The sequence below is a fragment of the Oryctolagus cuniculus genome, chromosome 1, assembly GCF_964237555.1.
Source record: "Oryctolagus cuniculus chromosome 1, mOryCun1.1, whole genome shotgun sequence".
In the NCBI taxonomy this organism is placed as follows: Eukaryota; Metazoa; Chordata; class Mammalia; order Lagomorpha; family Leporidae; genus Oryctolagus; species Oryctolagus cuniculus.
The window spans coordinates 97,604,354-97,617,520 of record NC_091432.1 but is presented as its reverse complement, the minus strand read 5'-3'; the positions used below and the strand labels follow the sequence as shown (position 1 = coordinate 97,617,520).

At 39.5% G+C, this 13,167-nt stretch overlaps 1 protein-coding gene across 3 annotated transcripts; it reads left to right on the top strand.

Moving 5' to 3' along the window:
- Window positions 1-262: 262 nt before the first annotated feature.
- MSANTD4 (Myb/SANT DNA binding domain containing 4 with coiled-coils) lies at window positions 263-13,167 on the top strand. 3 transcript variants are annotated; one of them, XM_008261977.4, is made up of 3 exons: window positions 263-492; window positions 10,196-10,818; window positions 11,003-13,167. In XM_008261977.4, the coding sequence occupies exons 2-3, from the start codon at window positions 10,357-10,359 to the stop codon at window positions 11,576-11,578; spliced, it is 1,038 nt and encodes a 345-aa protein (XP_008260199.1). In that variant the 5' UTR covers window positions 263-492; window positions 10,196-10,356; the 3' UTR covers window positions 11,579-13,167. The 3 variants fall into 3 exon arrangements, with proteins under 3 accessions (XP_008260199.1, XP_017199104.1, XP_017199105.1); XM_017343615.3 differs by having other exon boundaries at window positions 263-544; XM_017343616.3 differs by having other exon boundaries at window positions 471-835.

Here is a 13,167-nt window from a genome sequence, read left to right as displayed (position 1 = left end):
GTGATGCTAGCCTAGGGAGCGGCTGGAGCAACACGAGCCTCCCACTGACTCTCTGCCTTTACAGGTGAGGGTCAAGGACAGGCGAAGAGTAGGAGATGGAGCTGCCAGTGCCCCAATCAGGCGGAAAAGCGCAGCAAGCTCATCGCCAGGGGCCAATCTTTTCCTAAAGCGCACCTGACTGACAGAGCCGCGCGCCAAAGACTAGCGCACAGCGACAGGCGAATCGCGAGGGGGGCGGCATCCAGGGCACTAACCCGGAACCGGTTTGGGACTCGATTCCCATTGTGAGGCCAGGCCTGGGGCGGGCTCCCAGCCAGAATGGCAATGCCATTTGGCCCAATGCATAAGCCGCATCAAGTGAGCGGCAGCTACTTGAGCCAATGCGTGACAGCAGAGGGGGCGGGCAAAGTTAGTGGGCGGGGAATCGTTGAAGCATCTTTTTTTCTAACCCCCCTTAGGGGCGATCTTGCGGAGGTGCCGCCGGGGCTGCAGGTGAGCGGATCTGTGTGGGAGGAAGCCGCCAGAAGCGACGGGTCTGCGGACGGTGGGTGCTCTCGCAGCGGGGAAGGTCCCGGCGAGGTTAGCGGCAGGTGGCTCGCGTCACCGCTGCGGGCTTTGGCGCTGGCTTTGCGGCGTAGCGGGACTACGTCTCTCGGGAGAAGTACCACAGGCGACTGTCGCCTGACTGGGGAGGTGACGAGGCCCCACGCCGCTGAAACAACACTGTGGAAGTTTCTGGGCACTTAGGACTCTCGTTAAATATCCCGAGAGCGGAATCTCTCCCCAGTTTGCCCCGACTTTCCCCACAGCACCCTCTTCGCTGGGAACGAGTCAGGTGCGCGCCCGTGGCCTCCCGGGAATCTCGTCTTTGCTGCTTCCATGGGAGTGGGCGACGCGAGGGAAGCGGCGGGGAGGGCGTGAAAGGTGCTTTGGTAACTGGCAGCCCTTCGTAAACTTTAGTTATTTGCCTGCCGCAAGTTTTCGAGTAGCCTATTTGGCAGGGAAGTGAATTTCCTGTGGGAATGTGGGGGAGGGGCAACTTCACTTTAAAGAAGGTGGGGCGGGGGGAGTTGGCAGATTTGTGAAAACTTTTCTCTCCGAGCTACTTTAAATCCCCACCCCCCTTTCCGCCCCAATTTACTGCCTGATTTTTCTCAGCTGGCTTAATTTTAGTAACCCATGGGGTATCGAGGAACTTTGTTCTCAGATGTTAGTCCTTGTAAAAAACCGCAGGCTTATACGCTATTGGCAGTAAATCTTCACAAAGGATTCTGAAAGGAGACCACATATCTTTCCTATTTCCAACTGGTGCAGAACGTTTTTGAGATGGGATTTAAGGAAAATGGCTGTTTTCTTTGATTGGGTATGGATGGTGTCTAAGGTGTAGGTATTTCAGTTATTAATTACCTCCTGTAAAGACAGGGACAGCAAGCAGTATAAAAAGGATAGCATATGACATCTACATTTCATGAGGGGCTGTATCCCCAGCACCAAGACTAGTGCTTGGTACATTGTAGAAGTTCAGTAAATATTGTTTTGAAACAATTATTGGGGAATGAACAGCATAGGTACACTGGTATATATGACATGGTTGCATAGGTAACAAAATATAGAGGAAGCAGAGAAAGGCAACATTCTTGGAAACATAGCTCTTCTCTGTGTAAGCATAGCTACCAAATTTTGGTAATTCAAGATGCATTGGCTCTGGGGCTTTCTTGCACTTAATCAAAAAATGTCAAGTTTTCAGTCCAAGGTTTTCACATAAATAAGCCAAGATCTCTTAAGATGGACCTCCGTCTCATTTTCATTGAGGTTAAAAATGCTGAAGTGCATATAGATCAGTTAGGGACAAAGGGATAATACTTTGTAAGGTAGAGGTATGGAGTTGTTGGAGGAAAAATGGGTTTTGCCAACAGCAAAAACAACTTCCAGACTTGACAAACATATCGACTCAGTGGTAGATTTTAAAGGACCACTGTTTCTGCCATGTACCAATAAATTTACAACCCTCTAATTAGTAAATTGATCTCAGATTCCAAGAATGTCAAGATCTGATGGTGGTATCTACATAAGTTAGGATTATCTGACAACTTCAAGTATTTTTATTATATGCTTATATTTTGTTTATATACTAGAGTTTATATTGTAATAGTGCCTCCATATGAAAGAGTAACCTGCTTGAATTTCAAAAATGTGTAAACTGTCACAGATACTTGTTTCTTTCAGCACATTTTCACAAAGTATAGCTAATAATTCCTATTTTTCAGCTTTAATTCTTAACGCTTCTTCCCTTTATTTCTGTCCCTCATTAGTTTACTTGTTTTATTTTTTTTTTAAAGATTTATTTATTTATTTGAAAGAGTAACACAGACGGAAGGAGAGGCAGGAAGACAGAGAGGTCTTCCATCTGCTAGTTCACTCCCCAATTGGCTGCAACGACCGGAACTGTACCAATCTGAAACCAGGAGCTTCTTCTGGGTCTCCCATACCAGTAGACTTGTGCCATTTTCTACTGCTTTCCCAAACCATAGTAGAGACCTGGGTTGGAAGTGGAGCAGCCTGGACTTTAACCGGTGCCCATATGGGATGCCAGCACTGTGGGCAGAGGTTTTACCAGCCATGCCACAGTGTCGATCCCTCAAAGTTTACTTGTTTTATAAAATGAATATCAAATGCTAATTTCTTTCCCAAACCTCCCTTGATCCCATCAAGGATTTCTCCTTCTGAAGACTCAGGATACATTGTTAATACTTCTTTCTTGTTCTTTTTAATATATTTACATTATTCATTCAGTAAAAACTTGCTATGTTCAGGTACTGTGGTAGGGAATGGATAATAACTGACATTAGTGTGAGCTTACTATTATCTTAGGCATTATAAGCTTCTTAATTGGATTATCTTGATGATTCAGTCATCATGAGTATTATTTTTATTTCCATTTACAGATGAGGAAGTAAGTTTAAAAAGTTAAGTAATTTACTTGATCATTGAGCTAGCAAGTGGTGGAAATGGCATATAAGCCTAGGTGGTCTGATCTTAGTTTACAGAGTCCATTACAATTTTTTCATGTACTTTATTTAAAAAAATGCATCTACTAGATATTAATTATTTAATACCAGAAGTAATGTATTCACCTTCGATCCCTTATTGTTTCTAATGTAAAAATAAACCATTGTTATACAGCCTAATAGTGGAAGCATATAGCAAAGACACTGGACTTAACAGTAGACATTTAAGCCTAATGCTGAAGGCCGAATAGGCATTGGCCAGATGAAAGTGCAGATACCATCAGATTTGGGGAAATGGACTAGAAGAATACATGTGTGATAGTCCTAAGGCAGAAATCATGACAGAGCTAAGTTGTCCAATAGAGTAGCCAGTAACCACATGTTGCTGTTGAGCACTTGAAATACAACTAGTCAAAATAGAGGTGTAAAATGTAAAGTATAATATATTCACCAGGGCTGGCGCCACAGCTCACTTGGCTAATCCTTCGCCTGCAGCGCCGGCACCCTGGGTTCTAGTCCCGGTTGGGGTGCCGGATTCTGTCCTGGTGGCTCCTCTTCCATTCCAGCTCTGCTGTGGCCCAGGAAAGCAGAGGAGGATGGCCCAAGTGCTTGGGCCCTGCACCCTCATGGGAGACCAGGAGGAAGCACCTGGCTCCTGGCTTAGAATTGGCATAGCCCGCCGGCAGTTGCGGCCATTTGAGGGTGAACCAACGGAAGGAAGACCTTTCTCTCTGTCTCTCTCTTTCTCACTAACTCTGCCTGTCCAAAAAAAAAAAAAAAAAAATCCACCAGATTTTGGAGACCATATATAAAATAAAAATGTGAAATATGTCCTTAATGTTTATATTGATTACACATTAAAATTAGAACATTTTGAGTACATTGAGTTCATTTTTACTTATTTTGCTTTACTTTTTGAATGGGGCTACTACAGGATTTAAAATTACATGCACAATTCTCATACTCCTATTTCTCTTGAATGGTGCTAATCTAGAATTTTGAGAAATTATAGAATAACTAGTAATGTTTGCACAGAGAAAAGGTAGAGTGGTGAAGTGGTGAAGTAAGTTGGAGGTTAGTGTCAAAGATGATGGATCAACTGGAAAAGGTAGATATATAGGAATATATATAGGAGTCTACAGTAGGACATATAATAGAAAGAACAGGGAGAATAAACTTCTTAAGTACAATAGAAAGTCTGTGAAATGTTTTTAAGCACTCATTACATACGAAGGTACTTTAATAGAAAATGGAATTAGATAAGCTTAGAGCAGAATGTTGGCCTAGTGGTTAAGCTACTGGTTGGGATACCAAATCCCGTATTAGAATTCTTTAATTTGATTTTTGGCTTTGCTTCTGATTCTGGCTTCTTTCTAATACTCACTGTGGGAGAGAGCAAGTGATGACTCAAATAATTGGGAGACCTGGATTGAATTGCTGACTTTGGCCTATCTTAACTCCAGTTATTGCTGGTATTTGGGCAGTGAACCAGTAGATGGTAGTCCTTTCTCTTCCCCTCTCTCCATCTCTCTCACTTCCCCTCTCGGTCTCCCCTTCTTCTCTATCCCCTCCTCTGCTACTCAATTCTTCCCCCTTCTCTCCCTCCTTTCCTTCCTTTCACATTTTTTTAAGAAGATAAGTTTATTTTGGTGCAAAATATTTTGAAATCCATGCAGATTTTTCATAATGCATTTCCAAGAACTTTTTGAAGTACCCTTGTGAAAAAAGCAATCTTAATAGTTGTTACTGATAGATATTCCTAATTCAATCCTAATTCTTTCTAATAAAGATTAGATGTTCAATAACATCATACTCTCCAGAGAGGAGTCCATTTCTTCTGGTTTTTTGTTTGTTTTGTTTTGCTCTGTGTATGTGTTTTAAGATTTATTTACTTGAGAGGCAGAGTTACAGAGAGAGAGGTAGAGACAGAGAAATCTTCCAACTGCTGATTCATTTCCCAGATGGCCACAGCGTTACCCACTATGCCATAGTGCTGGTCCCTCCATGTTTTTTTTTTTTTTTTTTTAAGATTTATTTATTTATTTGAAAGAGTTACAGAGAGAAGGAGAGGCAGAGAGAGAGGCTCTCCATCCGCTGGTTCACTCCCCAGATGGCCGCAACCGTTGGAGCTGTGCTGATCTGAAGCCAGTAGCCGGGACCTTCTGGGTCTACCACATGGGTGCAGGGGCCTAAGGATTTGGGCCATCTTCCACTGCTTTCCCAGGCCATAGCAGAGAGCTGGATCGGAAGTGGAGCAGCCGGGTCTAGAACTGGCGCCCCTATGGGATGCCAGCACTGTAGGTGACGGCTTAACCCACTACACCACAACATCAGCCCCCGCTCCCCCAATCTTTTTAAGTCTAAATTGACTTAAGCTTGAATTTCTTTGATGGATTTCCAACAAATAGGAGTGAGAATTGGTCCTACAATCAGGCATATTTTTCTTGCATCTGAAATATCAATTTGTTGGGCATATTTTCCCCAAGTTCAACTACTTTTATTTGTACTATAAATTTTTTGTGGCAGATAGATGTTTTCTTAATGATCTCTGAAAGAAAATTTCTTAGCAGCTACAGTAGTTGCACTCTTTGTGCCTTTCTAAACACATTTGAGTAAGTAGACTTAAAGCATTGATTTTCCAACACAGTGACTCTCACTCCTGGCTTCAACTGAGTATTATCTGAAGAGCTTCTTAATCTCCCATTGCCTGGCCCTATTGCAAGGTTGCTTTAATTGGCCAGAGATTGGGACTAGTTATAGATTTTTCTTTAATCTCCTTAGGTGATTTCAATGCACTTTAAATCAGTACTATCTGATAGGTTATCCCCTAGATACATGTGCTATTGCGTTCCTGAAATGTAGACAGTACAAAATGAGATGTGTTGTAGCCGTAAAAATATACACTGGATTTTATAGATTTGGTGGAAAAACAGTAATGGAAAAATCAATCATTAATAATGTCTGTATTGATTTCATACAGTGGCACTTCAAAAAGTTTATAGAGAAATGGAATTAAAAGTTAAGTTTATTTTGTATAAGACTTTGGAAACTCATGCATTGTTTGTATGCATTTTCCACAGTTTCCCAATATCCCCAATGTGCATGCATTTCAAAATTTTTTCACACCAAAATAAACATCTGTTTTAATTTCATATTTCACAAATTTACGAAGTTCTGTCATATTACAATACTATTGAATATATAAAGTAAAATATAATTTGTGAAAATTCAATCGGTTTTGTTTTTACTGTGGATACTAGGAAATTTTAAATTATACATATAGGTACATTATATTTTCATTGGACAGTGCTGATCATCTCCACCTTGTTACAAACACCAGTAATATCAGCATCATCTGGGAGTTTGTCAGAAATGTAGAATCTCTGGTCTCACCCAGACTTGCTGAATCAGAATCTGTATTTAACAGGATCTCCAGGTGATTCCTCTACACGTTAGCTTGAGAGACTTTATGATAACATCTTCAGAATATTTTAATTTCATAATTTTTCATTGCAGAAGTGGGTATATTTGTATATTCACAATTTCCTGTTTCTTCATTTGTATTTTAAAATAAGTTACCCATATGGCTTTTCTGTTTTCAGTTGTCTTCATTTTTATAATTTTATCTCTGTTAATAGTTTCAAGTCACTGCTTTTTAAATTAATATGTGGGTGGTATTAGTATCTATGTAAGGCATGTAATATGTTTGTTAATACTTACATGCTATTATAAACATGATTGTTTTGGAAGAAATCCCACAAGTTTGTTCCTATTAGTTATGTTGACGGTAGAATGAGATTTTTACTTCATTTTGTACCTTTATTCGGGTTATTTAAATATGTTTGTATAGCTTTTTTTTAACTCAATAGATGGGAATAGTGAATTTATATGACTTAAAAAACTGTATTTCCCAAGCCGACACTATAGCATAGCAGGTAAAGTCACTGCTGCAACCGTGGTCTCCCATGCGGGTGCTGGTTAGACTCCCGTCGGCTTCATTTCCAATCCAGATCCCTACTAATGGCCTGGGAACGCTGCAGAAGGTGGCCCAAGTGGTTGGACCCCTGCTACCCACGTGGGAGACCCCAGTGAAGCTCCTGACTCCTGGCTTTGGTCTGGCCCAACTCTGGCTGCCGTTGCAGCCATTTGGAGAGTGAACTAGTGGATGGAAGATGAATCTCTCTTTTTCTCTCCCTCTCTCTGTCTCTCTCTCTCTCTCTTACTCTGCCTTTCAAATAAATAAAATAAATATTTAAAAAACATATTATTTCCTGTAATAAAAATCTCTCATGAGTAGATTTTTAATGTAATGTTAATCACCTTGAAGTGAAATAAAGCAAATGTGCTATGGGCTAATAGATAGCCACATGGTCTAGGCAGAAATGTCTTGTGTCTAAGCTTCCTATACCTAGTGATTGGTGGTAGACAGTAATAAGCTTGTCAAACATAGCATATTTTGGGTCTGGGTTTATTCCTAACTTGAGTGTATAGGTTACATGCCAAGACCTGCACATTTCCTTTCACACTTTTGTTGGCTGCCTTAATTTTGATATCTAAACAGGGATGATGATATGCAGTGATATAGCCATACTCTAATATGACATTTATTGCATATGTGTCATTGTTTAACTTATATAGTTATTTATCCAGTCTCCTGTTGATGAATATTTGTATTTTTACCATGCTTTTATGTTAAAAATATGATAATGGTTTTTAAGTGATTCAAAAAGTTATCTTTTTCACATTGTAGATACTTAATTTGATATGAAATTTGGTGTAACGTTAGTTTTCTGTTCTGTTTTTAGGGACATTTAACCTGCTTGTTCCATTTTTAAAAATTTTCTTTGATAACCTGCTTTTATGATTACTGTTGGTAGATTCTGCCTAAAAAACAGTATTGCCTATTTTCATAAAAACTTTTTATTAATATAAAGAGAACAGATTTTATACATTCTGTAAGTACAGTTCCAAGAACACAACCACAATTCCCTCCCCTGCTCTACTCCAACCCCCTTCCATCCTCTCCTGGCTTCATCAATTTTTGCAAAGACATAATTTTAATCCAGTGTACATTCACAGGTTTAATTTCCCACTAATCATAATATTTACCAAGTAAAAGTAGGCAGACCAGAGTACCACAGGAGTATAAACAAGGGCCAAAAATGAGTCATATTTGAAAATGGCCATTTTATTTCTATCCATTTTTTGTGTTGTATATTAACTGTCACATATCAGAGAGAATATATGTTATTTGTCTTTTGAGACTGGCTTATTTCACTAAGCATAATGGTTTCCAGTTGCATCCATTCTATTGCAAAAGATAGGATTTCATTGTTTCTTCTAGCTGAGTAGTAGTCCATAGTTTAAACACACCACATTTTCTTTATCCAGTTATCATTTCATGGACATCTTGGTTGATTCCATATCTTAGCTATTGTGAATTGAGCTGCAACTAACATGGGGGTAAAAATAACTTTCATATGCTGATTTCAATTCATTTGGTAAATTCCCAGGAGTGGGGTGGCTGGGTCATAGGGGCAGATGTATTTTCAGATTTTTCTCTAGTAATTTGATTGTATCAGAATGTAAAGTTGGGTTCATTTTGAGTTGATTTTTATATGAGGTGTAAGATAGCGTTCTTATTTCATACTTCTGCATTTGTAGATCCAGTTTTCCCATCACCAATTGTTGAAGTCTGTCCTTTTTCCAGGGAGTGATTTCAGCTCATTTGTCAAAAGATTAGTTCATCGTAGATGCGTGAATTAATTTCTTGGGTGTCTCTTCCATTGGTCTATATATCTGTTTTTCTGCCAGCTCCAGACTATTTTGATTAAAACTGTCATGTACTATGTCTTGAAGTCTGATACTGTGATGCCTCCAGCTTTGTTTCTGTGGTTTAAGATTGATTTAGCTATTCATGATCACTTGTGTTTCCATATAAATTTTAGCATTATTTTTTTGTAGCTCTGAAGAGAATGTCCTTGGTATTTTGATTAGGATCACTTCAAATCTAAATTGCTTCTGGTGGGATTGATAATTTGATAATATTAATTCTTCCAATCCATGAACATGAAAGATTCTTTTTTTTTTTTTTTTTTGGTGTCTCCTATTTATCTCTTAATGGTTTGTTGTAGAGATCTTCCACAACCTTGGTTATATTTATTCCAATGTATTTAAGGTTTTTTTGTAGCTATTGTAAATGGGACTGATCTTATAAGTTCTTTCGCAGCCATGGCATTGTCTGTGTATGTAAAGGCTGTTGATTTTTGTGTGTTGATTTTTTATCCTTCAAATTTACCAAACTCTTTTCTGAGTTACAGTAGTCTCTTAGTGGAATCCTTTGGTTCCCTTGTAAATAGAATCATGTCATCTGTAAAAAGGGACAATTTGGCTTCCTCCTTTCCAATTTGTATCCCTTTGATTTCTTTTTCTTACCTAATGGCTCTGGATAAAATTTCAGGACTATATTGAATAGCAATGGTGAAAGTGGGCATCCTTGTTTGGATCTGGATCTTAGTGGAAATACTTCCAGCTTTTCACTATTCAATATGATGCTGGCTGTGTGTTAGTCATATATTGCCTTGATTATATTGAGGAATGTTCATACCCAATTTGCTGAAGATTCTCTTCATGAAAAAATGTTGTATTTTATCAGAGTTGAGCCAATCCAAAGTCAGGAACCAGGAGCTTCTTCTGGGTCTCCCATGCGGGTGCAGGGACCCAAGCCCTTGGACCATCTTCCACTGCTTTACCAGGTCATCGCACGGAGCTGGATAGGAAGAGGAGCAGTTGGGACATGAATGGGCACCCATATGGGATTCAGGCACTGCAGGAACAGCTTTGGCGCGCTACATCACAGCACCAGCCCCGGTGCCAATAATCTGTCTGATTGTGTGCATCTAAAACATCACCAAAAATGTGTCCATCCCACATCTTTTTGTTTCCAATCACTCAGGTGAAAAACAGAATCTATCATTTGCTGCTGAAATGGAGGTCAGAGAAAACAAAGTTCAAAACAGTAGAAGATGAACTCTAAAAAACTGTGCTGGCAGACAAGAGAAGTAGACAATTTTGAGCAATATTTAGAGCATTTTACATTTCTTTTCAAAATTATATAGCTTATTGGGTTGGCACATGTTACAAAAGTTGCAGGCCAATTGATTGATTTTACTTTTTTTCCCCTTTAGGAAGTAGCCACCCTGCCTCTGCTGCTAGATGATCGGAAAGTTCAGTGATTTGGACTAAGTGCCAACAAGGGATTTTCTGTCATTGGTTTTTGTGCTTGCGGCATTCCTCAGATTCTTTTCACGTCCACGTGTACTGTAAAAACTACATTCAGGTTTTAAACATGAAGCAATTGAAAAGGAAAAGGAAAAGCAATTTTAGCGTTCAAGAAACTCAGACACTTTTGAAAGAAATTACCAAAAGGAAAGAAGTCATTTTTTCTAAGCAGCTCAACACAACAATTAACGTGATGAAGCGAATGGCCTGGGAGGAGATTGCACAGTGTGTGAATGCTGTAGGAGAAGGAGAACAGAGGACAGGGACGGAAGTGAAAAGAAGGTACCTGGACTGGCGTGCGCTTATGAAGAGAAAGAGGATGAAGGCAAACATTAAGCTGGTTGGGTCAGGGTTTCCCCTTCCCACCTCCGATTTAGATGACTCTCTTACTGAGGACATTGATGAAAAGATTGCCTTCCGAAATGATGCAAATTTTGACTGGCAAAATGTGGCAGATTTCAGAGATGCAGGTGGATCCTTAACAGAGGTCAAAGTGGAAGAGGAAGAACGGGATCCCCAGAGTCCTGAAGTAAGTATTAACCTGTGAGCCTCTTTATGTTTTTTAGTTATAATCCAGGAGTGGTTAAATTCTCAGACTTTCTTTCTTGCTTCCATACAAGGTCATTCCATTTGTTTTCTCTTTATGTCATTAATATTTTTCTTCCCATCTGAAAACAACCTTGAGTTTAAATCGCTTTACTCTTTTCTCTCAGTTTGAAATTGAGGAGGAAGAGGAAATGTTGTCTTCTGTCATACCAGAGTCCAGGAGGGAAAATGAACTTCCTGATTTCCCCCACATTGATGAGTTTTTTACCCTGAACTCGACACCATCTAGACCTGCATATGATGAACCCCATTTGCTTGTAAACATAGAGAAACAGAAACTAGAACTGGAAAAACGACGACTGGATATTGAGGCTGAACGACTGCAGGTGGAAAAGGAACGCCTGCAGATTGAAAAGGAGAGGCTGCGGCATTTAGACATGGAGCACGAGCGGCTTCAGCTGGAGAAGGAGCGGCTGCAGATCGAAAGAGAGAAGCTGCGGTTGCAGATAGTCAATTCGGAGAAGCCATCTTTGGAAAATGAACTTGGCCAAGGGGAAAAGTCCGTACTTCAACCACAGGACATTGAAACAGAGAAATTGAAACTTGAGCGAGAACGCTTGCAACTGGAAAAGGATAGGCTGCAATTTTTGAAGTTTGAATCAGAGAAGCTGCAGATTGAGAAGGAGCGCTTACAAGTAGAGAAAGAGAGACTTCGGATTCAGAAGGAGGGACATTTACAGTGACCTTCTCAGGTCTCCTTTAGCAAATATTTCTAAATTGTAGGTTTTTCTCATACCAGGAGATAGAAAGATGGTTACTGGATTACCTGTTCTCCCCCCACTCCCTGTGTCTAATGTCAGTGTTTTCCATAGGAAAAAGATAATTATACGTGGGTAACTGTATGCTTCTGTAGTATATTATATATTAAAAAAAAAAAAACCCTTTTGTGCCCCAGCATAAACAGTATAGCAGAAACTTACTGTGCTAGACTCTAAGTTAGGAATATTATAGTATTTGTGCACCCAGAGTTTACAATTATATCTATGTAAATTCTATCCCAGTGGTTCTCAACCAGGAGTGATTTGGGCCCCCAGAAAATGTTTGGAAATGTCAGGAGACATTTCTGGTTTTTAAAACTGGGGTAGAGGCAGGTTGATACTGGCATCTAGTGTGAAGAGGCCAGTGAAGTTCCTAAACGTCTTGTACACAGCACGTCTCCCTCACAGGAAAGAATTTCCCAACCCAAGATGTCATTAGTGCCAAATTTGAGAAACACTGTCCTTAGCCTAACTGCACCTCTATAGCTATGTTTTATAGTTTTAGAATATTAAAATTTCAGATATATATGTGGGTAGGTATTTAAATGGCTAGAAACTTTAAACTACGAAACACTGTAGTGTACTGAATATGGAAAGTGGTGAAAATTATAGATATTTTATTCCCATGTTTTCATCTTTAAACAGCTTTCTGAGGTTCAGAAAACGGTGTAGGGAACATCCAAAACTGCCTAAAATGATTCACTTTGAGAACCAGTTTGTTCATCTAGCTATGGATGATTTAGAAGCAGTATACGATTTTGAAGCTTTAGTTCCCTGTCTTTTTTGAATCCATTGTCTTAGTTTTAATACAAAAATTGTTATTTCAACCATGTAAGTGAGTCACTGAAGCTAGTGAAAGTGACACCAGTATAAAAATTGTACCAGTAGCCCATGAACTCAAACCTGAGTGAGTGAGTTACTTTTAAAATAAATAATAGCAGCTATTTTGGACTTTGGGGTGGGTCCGTATGTCCTCTGCATCAAATGATAATGATGTTAAAATGATCATCTCTGTAGCTGTGTTATGGATTGTTGGAAGCACTTAGCACACACAGTCTGACATGGAGTAATACATGAGAGTATTATCTTGTTATTCTTGTATTTTCTTTTTGCCCCCCCCCCCCCCCTCGAGGAACAAAGTTTGTATCTTAAGTTGCTTTGGTGTTTATTCTGAAACCAAGGGCTTGCCTCACCTGGTGATTTGCCTCTTGTTCCCTGTTCTCAGCAATGCGGGTGATTCTGATGCATCCTCCAATTGACAGTGGCTGCACAAGACCATTTTCTGTTTTCTGATTTACAGGACTGATATGTAGCTTTAATAAATCTCTTCTCTTGAAAGATATTACTTTGATTCTACAGTGGTTCCTTTTTAATTTAAGAATGGCCTAAAATCACGTGTTGACATTTGAGTATACGTATGCAAGGGAAAAAATACACTTCTGCTTATTTACCCTGATGTTGAAATAGTGTTATTTTTCTATAACTGCAATAAATGCTTCTTCTGTAGAAATAAA